Source organism: Manis javanica, chromosome 3 (assembly GCF_040802235.1).
Source record: "Manis javanica isolate MJ-LG chromosome 3, MJ_LKY, whole genome shotgun sequence".
NCBI classification, from domain to species: Eukaryota; Metazoa; Chordata; class Mammalia; order Pholidota; family Manidae; genus Manis; species Manis javanica.
In genome coordinates, this window is record NC_133158.1 from 178,093,646 (window position 1) to 178,114,426 (window position 20,781).

Consider the following 20,781-nt stretch of genomic DNA (forward strand, 5'->3'; position numbering starts at 1 on the left):
AGGGAGCCCAGGATTGCTGAATACCCAGCCCTAGCCATCTGCACTGGGAGCGCAGACACAAAGTGCGTGGGGTGCTGGATACTAGGGAAACGGAACAATAAGACCTGCGAGCGGGTTGCCGCAGCCAGTGCCCCTGCGACAAAGAAAAGCAAGTGCTTTTTGAAAGTCTTAAAGGGACAGGGACCTCACGGATGGAGGCATCCCGGCACACTCAACCCAGCAGCTGGGAATCCTGGGGAACTCCAGGCACCCTAACCCATGGGCAGCAGCACATCTCTGATGACCCTCAAGGCGATAAATAGCCTCCCGCCTATTACCCCTCCAGTGCGTCCCCACCATAGCGGAGCAGCAGCCTGAGGCTGGCCACCCCCACAGCAACCACGCGCAGTGCTTCCTTCACAGACGCTGGGCAAGAATCAGAGACCCCATCTGCACACAGCTGCCCAGCACAAGCTGCTAGGGGTCACTGTTCTCCCAGGAGAGGAAGGCCACAAACTAGCAAGAAGGGACGTTCTTCCAGATGACACATGTGCCAGCTCCCCACAACTACCCCTATTGCCATGAAAAGGCAGAAGAATTTGATCCAGACAAAAATCACAGAGACAACCTCTGAGAAGGAGCTTGGAGAGTTAGATCTAACCAATCTTATAGAAAAAGAATTCAAAATAAAGGTCATAACCATGCTGATGGAGCTGAAGAGAAAAATGCAAGAGCTAACCGACACAGTAGGGAGGGAGACTACAGAAATAAAACAATCTCTGGAAGGACTTAAAAGCAGAATGGACGAGATGCAAGAGGCCATTAATTGAATAGAAAGCAGAGAATAGGAATGCATAGATGCTGATGCAGAGAGAGATAAAAGGATCTCCAGAAATGAAACAATATTAAGAGAACTCTGTGACCAATCCAAAAGGAACAATATCCGCGTTATACTGGTAACAGAAGAAGAAGACAAGAGAAAAAGGGATAGAAAGTGTATTTGATGAAATAATTGCCGAAAACTTTCCCAAACTGGAGGAGGAAATAGTCGCTCAGATCATGGAAGCACACAGAAATCCCAACAGAAGTGACCCAAGAAGGACAATACCAAGACACATAATAATTAAAATGGCAAAGATCAAGGACAAGGACAGAGTTTTAAAGGCAGCTAGGGAGAGGAAAAAGGTCACCTACAAAGGAAAACCCATCAGGCTATCACCAGACTTCTCAACATAAACCTTACAGGCCAGAAGAAAATGGCATAATATATTCAATGCAATGAAACAGAAGGGCCTTGAACCAAGGATACTGAATCCAGCATGATTCTCATTTAAATATGAAGGAGGGATTAAACAATTCCCAGACAAGCAAAAGATGAGGGAATTTGGCTCCCACAAACCAACTCTACAGGATATTTAAGAGGGACTGCTCTAGATGGGAGCACTCCTAAGGCTATACATATGTAACCAGAGAAAATAAAATCACAGCAAAGAAAGCAGATCAACCAAATACTAACTAAAGGCAAAAAATAAAATCAAATACTCACAAAAGCAGTTAAAGAAAACACAAAAGAGCACAAAATAAAACACCCAACATATAAAGAATGGAGGAGGAGGAATAAATAAGAAGGAAGAGAAATAAAAAAACATCAGACAGTGTTTTTAATAGCTCAATAAGAGAGTTAAATTAGACAGTAAGATACTAAAGAAGCTAACCTTGAACCTTTGGTAACCATGAATCTAAAGCCTGCAGTGGCAATAAGTACATATCTTTCAATAATCACCCTATATGTAAACGGACTGAATGCACCAATCAAAAGACACAGAGTAATAGAATGGATAAAAAAGCAAGACCCATCTATATGCTGCTTACAAGAGACTCACCTCAAACCCAAAGACATGCACAGACTAAAAGTCAAGGGATGGAAAAAGATATTTCATGCAAACAACAAGGAGAAAAAAGGACGTATTGCAGTACTAGTATCAGACAAAATAAACTTCAGAACAAAGAAAGTAACGAGATAAAGAAGGACATTACATAATGATAAAGGGGTCAGTCCAACAAGAGGATATAACCATTATAAATATAAATGCACCCAACACAGGAGCACCAACATATGTGAAACAAATACTAACACAATTAAAGGAGGAAATAGAATGCAATGCATTCAGTTTAGGAGACTTCAACACACCACTCACTCCAAAGGACAGACCCACCAGACAGAAAATAAGTAAGGACACAGAGGCACTGAACAACACACTAGAACAGATGGACCTAATAGACATCTATAGAACTCTACACCCAAAAGCAACAGGATACACATCCTTCTCAAGTGCACATGGAACATTCTCCAGAATAGACCACATACTAGGCCACAAAAAGAGCCTCAGTAAATTCCAAAAGATTGAAATCCTACCAACCAACTTTTCAGACCACAAAGGTATAAAACTAGAACTAAATTGTACAAAGAAAGCAAAAAGGCTCACAAACACATGGAGACTTAACATCATACTCCTAAACAATCAATGGATCAATGAACAAATTAAAATAGAGACCAAGGAATATATGGAAACAAATGACAACAACAATACAAAGCCCCAACTTCTGTGGGATGCAGCAAAAGCAGTCTTAAGAGGAAAGTATATAGCAATCCAAGCATATTTAAAGAAGGAAGAACAATCCCAAATGAATAGTCTAAAGGCACAATTATCGAAATTGGAAAAAGAAGAACAAATGAGGCCTAAAGTCAACAGAAGGAGGGACATAGTAAAGATCAGAGAATAAATAAATAAAATTGAGAAGAATAAATCAATAGAAAAAATCAATGCTATACAGCTGGTTCTTTGAGAAAATAAACAAAATAGATAAGCCTCTAGCCAGACTTTTTAAGAGAAAAAGAGACTCAACACATATCAACAGAATCAGAAACGGAAAGGAAAAATCATGATGGACCCCACAGAAATACAGAGAATTATTAGAGAATACTATGAAAAGCTATATGCTGACAAGCTCAAAAACCTAGAAGAAATGGACAACTTCCTAGAAAAATACAACCTTCCAAGACTGACCAAGGAAGAAACAGAAAATCTAAACAAACCAATTACCAGTAATGAAATGGAAGCACTAATCAAAAAACTACCCAAGAGCAAAACCCTCAGGCCATATGGATTTACCGCCAAGTTTTATGAGACAACCAGAGAAGATATAATACCCATTCTCCTTAAAGTTTTCCAAGAAATAAAAGAGGAGGGAATACTCCCAAACTCATTCTATGAAGCCAACATCACCCTAATACGAAAACTAGGCAAAGACCTCACTAAAAAGAAAATTGCAGACCAATATCCCTGATGAACATAGATGCAAAAATACTCAACAAAATATTAGCAAACCGTATTCAAAAATACATAAAAACGATCATATACCATGACCAAGTGGGATTCATCCCTGGGATGCAAGGATAGTACAACATTTGAAAATCCATCAACATCATCTAGTACATAAACAAAAAGAAGGACAAAAACCACATATCATATCCATAGATGATGAAAAATTATTTAACAAAATTCAACATCCATTCATGATAAAAACTGAATAAAATGGGTATACAGGGCAAGTACCTCAACATAATAAAGGCTATATATGATAAACCCACAGCCAGCATTATACTGAACAGTGAAGCTGAAAGCTTTTCCTCTGAGATTGGGAACAAGACAGGGATGCCCATTCTCCCCACTGTTACTGAATGTAGTACTGGTGGTCCTAGCCACAGCAATTAGACAAAACAAAGAAATATGAGGAATCCAGATTGGTAAAGAAGAAGTTAAAGCATCACTATTTGCAGATGACATGATATTGTACATAAAAAACCCTAAAGACTCCACTCCAAAACTACTAGAACTGATATCAGAATACAGCAAAGTTTCAGGATACAAAATTAACACACAGAAATCTGTGGCTTTCCTATACACTAACAGTGAACCAATCAGGAAAACAATTCCATTCACAATTGCATCAAAAAGAATAAAATACCTAGGAATAAACCTAACCAAAGAAGTGAAAGACCTATACCCTGAAAACTGTAAGACACTCTTAAGAGAAATTAAAGGAGACGCTAACAAATGGGAAGTCATCCCATTCTCTTGGCTAGGAAGAATTAATATCATCAAAATGGCCATCCTGCCCAAAGCAATATACAGATGCAATGCAATCCTTATCAAATTACCAACAACATTCTTCAATGAACTGGAACAAATACTTCAAAAATTCATATGGAACCACCAAAGACCCTGAATAGCCAAAGCAATCCTGAGAAGGTAGAATAAAGTAGTGGGGATCTCACTCCCCAACTTCAAGCTCTTCTACAAAGCCACAGTAATCAAGACAATTTGGTACTGGCCCAAGAACAGAGCCACAGACCAGTGAAACAGAATAGAGACTCCAGACATTAACTCAAATATATATGGTCAATTAATATATGATAAAGGAGCCATGGATGGGGAAATTACAGCCTCTTCAACAGGTGGTGCTGGTAAAACCTTCCTATACAGATGTTGGGAATGTAATTTAGTTAGCTACATGTAAGAGAATGAAACTGGATCATTGTCTAACCCCATACACAAAAGTAATTTTGAAATGAATCAAAGACCTGAGTGTAAGTCATGAAACCATAAAACTCCTAGAAAAAAACATAGGCAAAAATCTTGTGGTCATAAACATGAGCAACTTCTTCATGAACATATCTCCTGGGCAAGGGAAGCAAAAGCAAAAATGAACAAGTGGGACTATATCAAGCTGAAAAGGACACCATCAATAGAACAAAAAGGTACCGTACAGTATGGGAGAATATATTCATAAATGACAGAACCAATAAAGGGTTGACATTCAAAATATATAAAGAGCTCATGCACCTCACAAACAAAAAGCAAACAATCCAATGAAAAATGGGCAGAGGAGCTGAAAAGACAGTTCTCTAAAGAAGAAATTTAGATGACTAAAAGACACATCAAAAGATGCTCCACATCACTTGTCATCAGAGAAATGCAAATTAAAACCACAATGAGATATCACCTCACATCAGTAAGGATCACCACCATCCAGAAGTCAAACAACAACAAATGTTGGTGAGCTTGTGGAGAAAGGGGAACCTTCCTATACAGATGTTGGGAAAGTAATTTAGTTCAACGATTGTGGAAAGCAATATGGAGGTTCCTCAAAAAGCTCAAAATAGAAATACCATTTGACCTAGGAATTCCACTTCTAGGAATTTACCCTAAGAAAGAAGCATCCCAGTTTGAAAAAGATATGCACCCCTATATTTATCGCAGCACTATTTGCATTAGCCAAGAAATGGAAGCAACCTAAGTGTCCATCAGTAGATGAATGGATAAAGAAGATGTGGTACATATACACAATGGAATATTATTCAGCCATAAGAAGAAAACAAATCCTACCATTTGCAACAACATGGATGGAGCTGGAGGGTATGCTCAGTGAAATAAGCCAGGTGGAGAAAGACAAGTATCAAATAATTTCACTCATCTGTGGAGTATAAGAACAAAGCAAAAATTGAAGGAACAAAACAGCAGCAGACACACAGAACCCAGGAATGGACTGACAGTTACCAAAGGGAAAGGAACTGGGGATGATGGGTGGGAAGGGAGGGATAAGGGGGAAATGGGGGCATTACAATGAGCACACATAATGTGTGTGGTGGGGGAAACACGGGAAAGGCAGTATATACAGAGAAGACAGGTAGTGATTCTATAGCATCTTACTATGCTGATGGACAGTGACTGTAATGGGGTATGTGGGGGGCACTTGATAATAGGAGTCTAGTAACCATAATATTGTTCATGTAATTTTATATTAATATCAATATAAAAATAAATAAATACATACATACATACATAAAGATCCATGTACCAAAAAAAAAGATAAGTGACTGAGACAGTGCAGTACTTTTATTCCTACCAGTTTAAAGTAAAAAAATAAATAAACAACCTTCATCCCGCTGAGTATGCACGGAGGGTGGTTCTCATATGCATCGTGGAGGATGTTTCCAAGGTGTCAGGAGTGAAAATGAGGTAGGCAGTGATTGCAGTGGTCCAGGAAAGGGACCTTGGTTGCTTGGAACAGAGCAGACAGTGGTTCTTCTAGAGGCAGTATTCAAAGGTCTCAGTGGTGCGAGGGATGTGGAGTGTGTTAGGGGTGCAGGGATGTCATGAGTGACTGTAGGTTTCAAGCTTGGGTATTGGATGGAGGGCCTGCAGTGAGAGAGGGAGTGATGGGAGAAGGCTCTGTTCTGGCCAAAGATCCTGAATTTACCTCTGGTCCCTCTGAGTCTCAGGTACCTTTGAGCCTGGCAGGAGGAGCCCAGTGGGCAGTGAATGAGCTAGAAATCCATGTCTGTGAATCACTTGCATAAGGAATCCATACCCCTCTTACTCTCCCCTTTCTGCCCTTTCTCAGCTCTTGCTGCATGTGATCACTGCACAGGCCACCTGGGGAAGGAAGTAGTCATCTTGGGGAAACCTTCCTGGTCTCTAAGGCCACAGAGAAATTACAGCCAGGCCAGATAAGTGGTTAGGGGTGGGCTGTAAATGCTGAAACTATTGCAGCCACACTAGGGCCACCACCATACAGTCCTGTCTCGGAGTCTCTGTGGGAAGGGATGGGTAATGGGTGTCAGACGGCTGGCTTAGAGACTCACAACGCTGCTGCTTCACACTGTCTTTGGATTGTTCCTCCGAGGACCCCAGGTCATCAAAGTAGGTAGAAAATGTATTCTTAATTAGAAACACGTTCACACAGCTGTTACAGAAAGTTGAAATTTTCTCATTCTTTGTTTTAACTGCTTGAATAAAAGCAGGAGAAGATGAATGAACATGATTTACACACAGGGCTTGTTTGAAGTGAATGATTCAGTTCATGCTAGAAGTTAATGCTTTGGATGCTATGAGAGATTTGTCTCCTGGTTTTCTTCCTGCCTCTTGGGCTAGTCCCTATTGACCTTTTTCTGGGGCTTCTCCTTCTTAGGACTCATCCCTGTTCCTCTCTTTCCCTCCCTCGACCACTTTCTATGTGACTTGTCTACCCCATGGCTTCTGCTTTATTTCCTGTACCTGCTATGGAGCACCCACCTGTGTATCTATTTACCCAGGTTGTCTCCATCTGAATGTCACCCAGTGATCTGAAAATCAGCTATCCAAAACTGAGTTCATCTAGCCTTAGCCAGAACCTAGTGTTACCATCAACTTAGTCTTAGCCAGAAATTGGGAGTTAATCGCCTTCCCCTGCCCCCCAAACTCAAAGAGCTCCCAGTTCAGGCAGTTGTTTTATCTAGACTCAGTTCCTCTCCACGAGGAACTCATGAGCTCAGAGTAAGCCACATTACTTCTTGCCTGAATTACGTCATGTTCTTAATTGGCATTCAGGCTTGGGGATCTTGGGCCAGTCTACTGCTCAAATGACTGCTCTAAAACACAAATCTAGTCTTCTCTCCTTAAAAGCCTTTACTGGCTCCCCACCATTTTCAGGGTTCGAGTCACATTTGGTTTTTTGCAGTTCCTTTATGAAATTACGCACCTCTTCCCCACTGCTTTCCTCTCCACACTTTTATAGTATCCAGTTTGTGTGGCTCCTCCAGAGGACTGAGTTCTTGCTTGCTTGGCATTTTAGGTGGTGCTGCTTCCTTTACTGAGATCCCTTTTCAAACATTCTAGCAAAAATTGCTAGTTTTGCAAATTGGTTTGCCTGCAGATGTGCTGCAGTGAGCATGAGTCATTCTCCTTGATCACTGAGCTTCTAAACTCCCTTCTCATGTCCAGAGACTTCTGACCTTATGGCAGAGCCCCTGCCAGAGCAGGCAATGCCAGACCCTCCCTCCCTAGCCTCCCCTGAGTCTGGGGCATGGACATGGGCCACGATCTATATTCAGCTAGTTATAACCTTACCACTTCAAACTTTGAACTGGAAGCTAGTGACCCAGGACAGAGGTTCTGTGCAGAATCTGTCCTGGTGAGGGATGCTCCAGTGGTGTTTGTTGTTGGGGGATTATGTCTGTGCCCTGCAGCTGTGTCCCTGGCATCCTTACTTGATAAACTCTGAGCATGATTTTGGACATTGCTCTGGCTGTGTGACTGCCAAGCCTGGTTCTTTAGACCTTTTACAGGGTATGTGAGCTACCTGATACCTGCTTAACAAACCCCTTATTTGCCCAAATGAAATAGGATTGGTGTTTTTGGCATGCAAGTAAGAATCCAGCTTGACTCAAGTAGACTTCCAGCATCAGTGCCTTCAAGGTCAGAGGGCAGAATGTAAAAATATATATATTATAACTGCAGTGACATACCACTAATGCAAAAGAATTGAGTAAAGATAAAAGCTTGCATATAAATAAGTAGTCACCATACTCAACAAGAGGAGCTTACGCTGTGTATCAGTGATACGATTCAAGCTACCAGGCTTTCCCTAGAAAAGAACATGCATTGTTTTGATAGTAAAGATAGTAAAAGTGTAGGTTTAATAATAGTTGTGGATTTTTTTAAATAAAATTTTTATTGTGGTAAAATAAAAACAACAAAATTTGCCATTTTAGTCATTTTAAGTGTACAATGTAGTGACATTAATTATATTCATGATGTTGTGCACTCATTACCATTAAGCAATAACTCCCTAGTCCCCTCTCACTCAACCACTCCCAACCTCTACTTTCTGTCTTTATAAAGTTGCCTAGTGTAGATATTTTATAAAAGTGAATCCCAACAATTATTTGTCATTTTGTGGCCGGCTTATTTCACTTAGCATATTGTTCAGGATTCATCTGTGTTATAGTATATATCAGAAGTCCATTCCATTTTTATGGCTGACTAATATTCCCTTGTATTGACATACTACATTTCATCTATCCATTTATATGTTGATGGACATTTGGTTTTCCACTTTTTGGCTCTTTTAATATAATTGTAAATAATACTGCAGTGAACATTGGCATATAAATATCTGAGTCCCTGCTTCAGTTCTTCTTGAGTATGTACATAGGAGTTGAATTGCTGATAGTAATTCTATGTTTAATTTTTTGAGGAACTGCCAAACTGTTTTCCACAGCAGCTACACAATTTTACATTCCCACCAATTCACAAAGGTTGCAATTTCTCCATATCCTTGCCATCGCTTATTTTCTCTTTTGTTTTGCTTTTTTAACTATAGGCATCCTAGTCGGTATGAGGTGATACCTCATTGTGGTGTGATTTTCATTTCCCTGATGATTAGTGATGTGGAACATATTTTCATTTTTGTGGAGCTTCTGGAATAACTCATCTGTGTCAAGAGCATCTTAAATCAGTTGAGTAAAGTTTCACTAACTGAAATTTTACCTAAAAGTAAGCAGAAATTCTCTACCATGTGTTATGAGGCCTAGCTCTCAAGCATAAGGTAAACACTAGTAAAGGCTTGACAGTCAGCAACATTTTAAAAATCATCTCTTTTCCTCAGGCTGCTAAAGGGCATCAATGCAAAGCCTAATATACTTACTAGTAAAAGACCAAATGCTTTCCTGCTAAGATCAGGAATAAGGTTAGGATGCCAGCCCTTGATGCTTGCTATTTTCAGTCAACATTGTGAAATTCTAGGCAAGACAGTTAGGCAAGAAAATGAAATAAAAGACATCTAGAATGGAAAGGAAAAAGTAAAACACACCATCTCTATTTGCAGACCCCACATCTAGTATATAGAATATCCTAAGGAATCCATTAAAACCCACTAGAACTAAAAAAAGGAGTTCAGCAAAGTTATAAAAGACAAAAGCAATATACAAAAATGAATTGTGTTTCTATATAGTAGCAATGATCAAACCAAAAATTAAGGACAAAATTCCAATTATAATAGTATCCAAAAGAATTAAATGGAGGACTTAATACTGTTAGGATGGCAATACTCCCCAAAGTGATCTATAGATTCAGCTAATTTTCTTGCATAAATTAATCCTAAAGTTCATATGGAAATGCACGGGACCAAGAATACCCAAAATAATCTTGAAAATGAAGAATTGTGTATGAGGGACTCATACTTCCCAATTTCAAACCTTTCTACAAAGCTACAGTAATCAAGACTGTGTGTACTGGCATAAGAATGGATATATAGGTCAATGAAAGATAATTCAAAGTCTAGCAATAAACCCTCACATTTGTGGTCAGTTGCTTTTTGACAAGAGTGCCAGAACAATTCAATGGGGGAAAGAATAATCTTTTCATCAAATAGTTCCACATACAAAAGAATGAAGTGTGATTCTTGCCTAATACCATATACAAAAATTAACTCAAAATGGATCAGTGACCCTAAAGACCTGGGTTGGGGACGGGAGGGACTTACAAGATGGCAGGAGGGAGGGTTCTGTGGACCAGGCCTGGAAGGAACACATCACTTCCGCTCATGTTTTGCTGGCTGGGGAAATTAGCCATGTCTGTTGGGAAACCACATGGCTACTGTAAGCTGGGAAATGTTCCGGCTATGTGCCCATGAGGAAGAGGAAATGATATACATGAACACTTAGCCATCTCTGCTATGAGGAGGTTGCCATTGGTATTCTTTTGGACCTTTATAGTTCTAAAATTATTCTGTTCTTTATTAGCACCCCCTTGTATAGTCCTACAGTTACTAGAACTGTAAAGAAGTGAGAACAGTAACACTAAACTCCCTTTTCCTTGGACATAAAAAAAGAGTGAAGTTCAGCCAGTAGAGTTTTTTACAGTAATCCTGTTTGCAAAAAATACATTCAGTAATTTTGTGAACCTACCTATTTGCCGAAGCATCATGTTGGCCTGACACCATGATGGTCTCTACTGATCTCTGGCCTGTTACCATGTGAGCTTAAAGGATAAATGTGATTCTCATTTGTGGTATAGTGACTACACGAAGCTTTTGAAGATAAGTAAATACTACATTGTTGGAGAAAATACAACCAACCGAGCAAGCAGTAATAGCTTGCAAGAAAGCCAAATATGTGAAGAATCCATCTGAGATCCTCTGAAATGAACATTAGAAAGTTGGACACATCCCTGCACTGGGACCAGAGAGTCCTCACTTCAGTGGCAGGCTCATGGGCATTAATTTGCTCATCCATCAAAGTCAGAATCTCTTGAAAGGCATCTGTTTTATGAGTTTGGTATATGTATTACCAATTGAGGAAGAAGTAATACTCCAGCTTTGAGTTTATAATCTAATTGTAATGTGCTCTGTGGATATGATTACAGAGACCGATTGAAGAGCTAAAGAGAAACAGAATACAAGCGGCATTATAAACACAGCACAGATCTGTTCATTATTTAGAATCTGCATTCTGCAGTGTCCCGACGGGTCTTGCCTAGATATGAGATGATAAAATCCTGACTTTCTCGCTGTTCTTCTTCTCATCCCACAGCATACATTTGGTTTCTAATGTGTTTAAAATTCATGCCTTTGTTTTGCGTTCTGTGTTTAAGCCAAATTTTGCAGTTTTTAAAAACAATCACAGAGAGACTATAACCAGAGCTGGTAAAGTTGGTCTGAGACTGGTGTTAGTCTAAGTGTTTGAGACTGGTCCGCGGTGAGACAAGCAATGGGATATAACAGAAATAAGGTATAAATGTTTGGAAACATCTAAGGCAGTTTGACATTGCTGTGACATTAAAGCATACTTCAGTGGACTCATCTTGTTGAGTAAGACATAGACAAACTCATGTGCTGTTCAACCTGCATGGGGACCTGCATGTCTTGCAAGCTCTTCATTCACATGCAATATGTATTAGTCTGCTCTGGATGCATAATAAAATACTACAGATCGATGTCTTAAACAACAGAAATTTATTTCTCAGAGTTCTGGAGGCTAAGAAGCCCAAGATCAAGGTATCAGCCAAGTATATTTCATTCTGAGGCTTCTTACCTTGGCTTGTAAAGTGGCTGCCATCTGTCAGTGTGCCCATATGACCTCTTGGTGTGTGTGCACATGGAAGAAGGAAGAGAGCTCTGTGGTGTCCTTTCTTATAAGGACAGTAATCCTTTTGTATCAGGGCCCCACGCTTACAACCTCATGCAATCCCATTTACCTCCTTGCAGGCCCTATCTCCAAATATGGTCACATTGGAGGTTAGCCGTTCAGAAGAGAGCAAAGCATCCTTCCTGGGACCCCACTTTGTGCCTCTTTGTGTTTCTGCATTTTACATCTCAATAAGTAGGCTCGTTATCTTCATGACCACTCACTTTGTTTTCCTCTAGAGGAAATTCATTCAACATATGAATTTGGGTGGCACACAATTCAGTCCAAGCACAGTAGGACCATAGATACGTCCACGATGGACTGGGAATTGAAAAAATTGGTCCCTCACCACAGATAATTTGAGAAGCTGTGCTGTAGACATAAATGGGGCTAATTAACCGAAGCACATGTAAATATTACTAATATAAAAGCAGGAAACAATTTGCTATAGGTTAAGAATGTTTGAGTATTAATGGAATTTATGTATCTTGACATTTAATGAAATTGTTCTGTGTGAAATGTCAAGTCTTCAGGTCAGGAACTGGAAGAGATGCAGAGGCCTGGGCTCGAGTTGGATGTGGTTACATGCACATGGTAACAGGCCAGAGATCATCAGTAGAGACCATCTCCTGCCCTGCCTGGGCAGCTGCCCAGCCTGTCTGTGCCTCCCTCTGCTGGTTGTGGCCTTCTGGCTGCCTGAGGACGTCTCCCCTAGGCCATTCTGCAGGCACCACAGTCTCAGCCTTTCAGAAGAGAGCAAAGCATTCTTCCTGGGACCCCACTTTGTGCCTCCTTGTGTTTCTGCATTTTACATCTCAATAAGTAGGATCGTTATCTTCATGATGACTCACTTTGAAACAGTGGAACATTTTTGTTTTCCTCTAGAGATTTATTTTATCTCCCGCCTGTTGGTTCTGCCTCTGGAATGCCTCCTGCATCAATCTCCCCCCTTGGGGGCATTCTTCACCTTGCGCCAGGCCACCGTTGTGATGCCTGGTTGGAGTATTTCAGCGAGCACCTGGCTGCCCCCTGGCTTCAGTTACTCCCTCTGTAGTCTAATATTTGAAGCACAGATCTGACTGTATCATTTGCCATCTGAAAAGCTTTGGCTTGTTTCCTTTTCTCATAAGATGAAGTCCAGCTTCCTTAGCAAGGGGTTCAGGTCCTCTGTGATGTGCCCCTTGGCTCCCTGTCTTTCCTTCCTCACCACTTTCCCATCCTCCTAGTGTGACCTCCACACCACAGGCATAGCTACATTTTGTGTTTTCCTGCTTCTGTGTCTTTGCCTGGAGTTTCCTTTGTCCTTGAATTTACTCCTGTCCAGTTTCTGCTTGTCAGAGGAGCCCTTATCCTTCAAGGACCTTTCAGACATCCCATTTCCCACAGCTGTCCCTGGTGACCCCATGACATGTTGAGTCATCCAATGTTCCCCTTGGAATCTCTCTCCCCAACTGATGAATTCCCTGAGAGCAGGAGCCATGTGCGTTCCGTGCATTATGTCCAGGTGCTGAGCACACAGTAGGTGCTCAGTTGGGTAGCTGCTCATGTAGAAGCTGTGATCCGTATGTGGAGAAAGGCACAGGACAACCAGATTGGGAAGAGAAGGACAGTGCCACAGCAGCTCATTTGAAGAGCTGAGAAAGCAGAAGAGGTAGCTCTGCACGTGCCCCGAGTCAGCTCAGAAGGCAGGAGTAGGCCCTTTAGGTCATTACTCATTTCACTTCCTGAGAGGAGAGAGTCAGGGGACAGTCAGTAGTCAAAAGGAAACCCTGCCTCAGGCAGGGCACTTACAACTCTGGGTTTAGGAAACTGGCAAATGCTTGGCAAAAAGCCACCAGGTGCTCACGGTATGTCCCCTGAGCCCAGGACGAGGTCATAGTCTCAGCCACACCCCTTCAGGTAGGTGTTCCCCCTTTTCCCTGTCGCCAGGATGTCCCTTTGTTCCTGATATTGGTGATCTGTGTCTTCTTGTCCTCATCAGTCTGGCTAGAAATTTATCAATTTTACTGATCTTCTAAGAGACCAGTTTAATTTTAGGCTTCATTGATTTTCTGTTTCTTTGGTTTTGGCTCTTTTCTTTAGCATTTCTTTTCTTCTATTTACTTTAGGTTTAATTTGTTCTTGTCTTTCCTGTTTTTTAAGATGGACACTGAAATAAATTCCTCCTGAGCTGTGCATTAGTGGCGTTCCCACAAATTCTGGCAAGTGGTTTCATTTTTACTCAGTTTAAAATATTTTTAAACTTCCCTTTTGATATCCTCTTTGATCCACAGGTTGTTTAGAAGTGTGTTATTTAGTTTCCAGATATTTGAGAATTTTCCAGAAATCTGTTGTTATTGATTTCTAATTTAATTCCATTGTAACCAGGGAAAACACCTTGTCTGATTTGAATCTTTTTAAATTTGCTGAGATGTATCGAATGTCCCAAGGCATGGTCTCACTTGGTAAATGTTCCATGTGTACCTGAACAGAATGTGTATTCTGCTGCTTTTGGATAGAATGTTCCATAAATGTCAAATTGGCTAGTAACATTGTTAAAGTCTATAGCCTCACTGATTTTCTGTCAACTTGTTATATCAGTTATTGAGAACAGTTTTGAAATTTCCTATTATAATTTTGTGCTTGTCTATCTCTCCTTATAGTTCTACCACTTTTTGCTTTTTTTGATTTGAAGCACTGTTATTAGGCACATAATTATGTCTTCCCATAAATTGACTGTTTTACTTTTATGATATAACTCTTTATCCCTAGTGTAATATTCTTTGCTTTGAAATCTATTTTGTCTGATATTAATATAGTAGCTCCAACTTTTCTCTTTTGACTGGTGTTAGCGGCATCATTTTTTTTAACAACCTTTTACTTTTATTTGTGTCTATATATTTTATGTGTGTTTCTGTAATGATTAGGTTTTGTTTTTACCCAATCTGACAATGTCTGCTTTTTAACTGAGATGGTATAGCATTTATATTTAACCTGGTTGTTGATGTAGTTAGATTTTAGTCTGCCATCTTGCAACTTATTTGCTGTTTGCCCCATCTGCTATTTGTTTCCTTTTCTGCTTTCTTATGAATTTGTAGAGGTTTGTATGTATGTATGTATATATATAGTTCCCTCTTGTTTCTCCTTTGTTAGAATCAATAGCTCAACTCTTTGTTTTATTGCATTGGTTACGTCAGGGTTCATAGTATACATCCTGATTTTACCACAGTCTACCCTCAAAAGATATTATACCACTTCATGAACAATATGAGAACTATACAATAGTATGTTGCTGTTTTGCTCCTCCTCCCTAGTTATTCCCCAGTGCTCAATCAAGACTCTCTGGTACTCTATCTGATGACCCATGAGTTAGGTTTTCTAGTCTGACGGATGGGAACAGTCACCATCTTAGTCCTATGTGAGCCCAAAGCTCTGTTCCCTCCTGTCTGTTCAGGCGTTGCTTTCCCGGACCTCATGTAGTTTCCTTACACAGGTGTGCAGGTCCCTACTCGACTGAATCTTGACGGTCACCATCTCAGACCTGCCGAGTTATCTGTTTCTGTGGAGTACCTCCTCTTTTGTACTCTGTGCTGCAAACAGCTGCTGCTCTGCTCTCCCTAGACTCAGACCACAGCTCAGGGTATCTGCTGGGCTCCACCTGCCCTTCTCTTCCCACCCTGAGGCCTGCAAACTCTCTAGGCTATGAGCTAGAGCAGCCATATGCTCACCTTATCCCTATCTCTCAGAGATCACAGTCCTTCATTGTCCGATGTGCAATGTCTTGAAGACTGTTGTTACGTAAAATTTTGGTGGTTGTTTCAGGTGGGGCACATATTTTATCTTGGTGGAAGTTGAAATTGTCCATTTGGTTATTTTTAATATGCAAGAATGTAATATTTTTTTAATTAAGTTGTGTCTAAGAAGAATGAAAATAAAATCTTTCCCATTTGCACAAATGACAGCTCCATCTTTCTAGTTGTTAATACCAAAAACCTGGGAGGTATCCTTGATTTATTTCTCTCCAATCCCAAATCCAAAGCTCTTGTTTCTTCTACTTAAAATATACCTAGAATCTGCCTACTACTAATCCCCTCTACTGCTAGCATTGTGGTCTAGTCACACTGTGACTTTGGACAGATTACTGAACCTCTTTGGACCTCTGTTCCTGACTGAAAAATAACACATGATAATAGTACCTTCCCTCATAACATTGTTATGAAGAGAAAATAAGTCAATATGTTTACAGTGCTCAGAACAGTGGCTGGTGCACAGTAAGCATTATATGGATGTTTATTAAATGAGAAACAGCAGATCTGGGATTCTCTCCTGTGTTTAGCTGCCTCCTGAGATGCTGATCTTCCATCTTAACCTCTGCTTTTCCATGTGCCTATAGCCATGGTCAGTACAGGAAATACAAAATGGTGAGAGGGTGGACTCCTTCCCAGGAGACACTTGCTGGTAGGTTGTGTGACAGAACCTAGATGCACGAGGTCAGCAGTGAGTGTGGTGAAATCAGGCACTGACAGGTGAGAGATCGTGGCTGCAGCCCGCCTCTTGTGGGACTTGTGCTGGTAAATGTGTCTGGAGCCAGTGCTGGAGGGCAGGTGTTCCCCCTGCAGGGGCTCTGATGCTCTCCATACCTCCACCCCCACAGCTTAGGGCCCCGGCCATCCTGTAGGGAAAATACAGTTGGAACTTGTGACCCCTGATTTTATGTGACGAGACTGTGATTTTTTACAGTTTAGCCCTTGTACCATAGACCTCATTTTCATGGGCCTGCACTGACCAGGAAAACACCCTGGAGGAAGGGTCCCCTGGAGACTGTGAGGAGCCAGTGCCCCAATGCCTACAGGCACAGATTTAACCCCACAGTGAAGAGCCCCCACTTTGAGAGTGGTTTCTAAGTTGAAGAAGGCATTTCGTCCTTCCAGGGAAGCCTGCAGGTCATGTTCTTGTCAGACTGCAGACACAAAACACTCTGAACCTCTCAGGTACCAGGGCTAGTTCAGGCTGCACATCCTAAAACTAAAAGTGGGGTGTTCATGTGGAGCCCAGAAATGAAGGGCAGTGACACTAACAGATAGAAGCAAAAACCAAGCAAATGTCCTCTGCCTGACTCTGTGCATCCACGATCATGATTTACATGTGAAGAAAGTTGCTTAAGTTTATTTTATAAATTATCTTCAGGCAGAAACAGGGATTGGATATTAGGCAGACATTAATTTAATATGGAAGAGTTTGTGCAGGCCCCACTCTCAGACAAACTAGAACTGGAAATGTCAGCCTAGAGCCAGGACCTTGTTAAAACAGTTTTCTGAGATTTCACAGATACTGTCAAATCAGTAGTAAATTGACATATAGACTATATTTTGTGCACTAAAAAAAATCTTATTTGCGTTACTAGAGCAGCAATAAAAAAGCAAAACAACCATAATGTATAAATAAATAATGTTGGAACTATAATAATACTTTATTTTAGGCATATTGCATTCCATTATTTTATTGCCATTAGTTCTTTTTGCATTAACTGTCTTTGTATCACAGCTAAAGTCTTTAAAATTAAGTCATTAAAATAATCATGACATTTTGAATGTTGCTTATAAAAATTCATTGATTGGTACATGAATCAAAATAAACTGTTCTTGCTAAGTAACAATTTTAATTACCATGAAATGGAATAAGCATTAGAAAGTTAATTTTTGTCACCTTGAGAACAGTATGATATACTAAAACTAAGTAAGATTGTGTTCTACTACTTAAAAAGACAGTGTTTTTTCCATCTTAGCTGGAGATAGGAATAGCATACAGAATGTAAACTATAGACTTAGATTACTGGGGAGTTTTTATGTAAGTGGTGGGTTTAATTAACCACCTATTGAACCAGATACATTTTCCAACTCTACAGGCTTGCTCTCTTGCACACAGTGACATATTTATTTAGGACCCAGGGACTCTGGAGAAGGTGCCTAACCAGACCGTGGCAAGGTAATGACTTCAATTTTTTTCATTGAAGCTTGTATTGAGATCATCGTAGGTTCCCATGAGATCATTGTAGGTTCCGTGCAGTTGTAAGAAATAATACAGAGATCCTGTGTACCCTTTGCCCAGTTTCTTCCAATGGTAATAACATTTTGTAGAACTGTAGAGCCATGTCACCAATCAGGATATTGACATTGATACAATCCAGTGATCTTGTTCAGATTTCTCCAGTTTTACTTGTACATGTGTGCTTGTGTGTTGCTTACAATTTCATCACATGACTAACTTTGTGTTCTCACCATCACAGTTAAGATATGGAACAGGTCATTGGCTACAAGGAGCCGGCTCCTCCTTTTATAACCACACCCACCTCTTTCCCCTCCACTCCCACCTTCTCCATGTCTTACTCTTAGCAATCACCAATCTGTTCTCTATTTACAAAATTTTGTCTTTTAAAAACTGTTATATAAATTAAATCATGCAGTATAAATTATTTTAAGAATGGCTTTTTTCACTCAGCACAGTACCCTGGGGATTCATCCAAGTTATTGTGTATATCAGTAGCTTGTTCCTTCTTATTGTTAGTATTAGGTATATACAAACCACAGTTTGTTTAACCATTTACCTATTGAAGGACATCTGGGTTGTTTCCAGTTTGGGGTTATGGTAAATAAAGCTACTATGGACATTTTTGTGCAGGTTTTGTGTGAACATAAGTTTCATTTCTCTAGATAAATGCCCAAGAGTAACATTGCTTGGCTGTGTGGTAGTTGCGTGTTTAGTTTTATAAGAAATGGCCAAAATGTTTTTCAGAGTGCTTGTACCATTTTACATGACCACCAGCAATGTGCAGGTGACCAGTTTCTCCGCATCCTTGTTGGAATGGTCTCTTCACTAATTTCTATTTTAGCCATGCTTGTGAGTGTGTGCTGATACCTCATTGTCATTTTAATTTGCGTTTTTCTCATGACTGATGGTGTTGACCATCTTTTCAAGTGCTCATTTCTCATCTGTATAGCCTCCAGTGAAATGTCTGTTCTTGTCTTTCCCCATTTTCTAACTGCGCTCCTCTTTCAAACAGTTCAGTTTTTAGAGTTCTTTAGGTATCCTATATTGTAGTCTTCTGTTGCATATGTGGTTTGCAGATATTTTCTCCCAGTCTCTAGCTTTATCTAAGTTTTCACAGACTAAAATTTTTTTTATTTTGACAAGGTTCTCTTCATGACTCTAATATCTGGTCTTTTTTGAAAACCAGGGAAAAGTACCTTCAATAGAATTAGGGCATTTTTCTCCTTTAATTGTGTTCTTTCTTTTTAATTTTCTCCCTCACCCCCCACTTTTGCTCTCTCTTTAGCATCATAAACTTTTTCTTGCATGTGAAAAATATTGTAAATTATTCAAACTATAATTTATCTCCAGTATCCTTAAATAAGTACCTTTACATTTTCCTCCTACCCTTTACAGGCATCTAGCACATTTCTTCTTCATTCGATCATGTTATTTGTAAGCATTTGTTGGTGATTGTTTATTTTTGTCAATATTCATATGCTAATTGTAGAATCTTCCCTTTCTTTTCAAACCAGACCCATGTGCTGGTGGCATTTCATTTTTAGCATAGATAATGGTGACAGATGGCCCCCTAGAGACAGATCTCCCATAGAGGAGATCCTGAGTTTATCTGTCCATTCTCTGCACATGAAGAGGCTGACCTACCCATCTGGATTTGCAGAGATGCATTTCCCGAGTGTCCCCAGTCACTGGGGACTGTGACTCTTCTGCACTCTGGTCACCACCAGAACTTTGCAATGTTTTCTTTCCCCGTCACCTTTGCAGAGGGCGTGGCTTTGGTATGAGGCTGTCCAGGCAGTGCTGGCAGGCTGAGTGCCAGTTGTCTAGGGGCTAAGCATAGCAGGGGCCATGGGAAGCCCTCTATGTTCAAGAAGAGCAAACTGGCATGTGTGGCAGCATTGGAGCAAGCAGGGAAAGAGTAGGAGATGAGGCCAGAAATACAGTGGAGGGAGTGAGAAGGCAGATCACGTTGGGCTTTTCAGGTCATGATGAGACTGGCTTAACTCGAGGTGACATGGGAGCTGCGAGAGGCCCTGTCAGAGGGTGCGCCGTTTGGACTCACATGCTGGCGGGGTCACTCCGGCTGCTGTGGTGACAGCAAGATTGTAAGAGAGAATGACGGACACCAGCCAGGAGGCCACTGCAGTGATCCAGGACAGAGACAGTGGTATCCTCGGCCAGAGTAGTAAGTGTGGAAGAAGCAGAAGTGGTTGGGTTCTGGGTCTATCTTCAAAGGAAAACAGGAAGGATTTGATAATAGGTTGCAGGTGGGATGTAACAAAAGCTAGGCATTCAAGGATGACCTGCAGGTTTGGCCTGAGCAACTTAGAGAATAGAATTGTCATTTTTGAGATAAGAACATCACAAATGAATTGTGGCAAATAAGGTCTAGATAATACTGTAAGAGCACTGTATTTTTTTAAATAGTTGAGGATTAACAAGTATACACTAAAGTGTACTCACGTGCACCTGTTTTATATTGTAGTTTTGCAGTTAACACTGTATCGTCAATGTATTTTATTCATCATAACATTTTTTGGAGGGCATGTTTGGCCTTTTTTGTTTCTTTAGTTGTATACATTTTAAATTCTTGACTTTTTTAGCTCTTCTGAAAAACCAGGTACATCTGTTTCTGCTACAAATTGAAACAAAATACATTCGTTTTGCAAGTGTCTTCATCCTTACTATGCACACTGGTAATATCCTGGCCCCATGTGGGGAATAAAAAGGCATAACCTTCATCCTAAGGGACCATAGTATTTTTT

At 40.4% G+C, this 20,781-nt stretch overlaps 1 protein-coding gene across 5 annotated transcripts in view; it reads left to right on the forward strand.

The window, feature by feature from the left end:
• Positions 1 to 20,781, forward strand: part of ANO10 (anoctamin 10) — a 335,794-nt gene that overhangs the window by 120,140 nt on the left and 194,873 nt on the right. Inside the window, exon 12 of one of the 5 annotated variants that reach the window (XM_073232458.1) lies at positions 9,187 to 10,307. The exons of the other annotated variants lie outside the window; for them this stretch is intronic. Coding sequence (XP_073088559.1) covers positions 9,187 to 9,195 — 9 coding nt within the window. The 3' untranslated portion in view covers positions 9,196 to 10,307. Of the gene's footprint in view, positions 1 to 9,186; positions 10,308 to 20,781 lie in introns of those variants that run through there. 5 annotated transcript variants of the gene reach the window in all.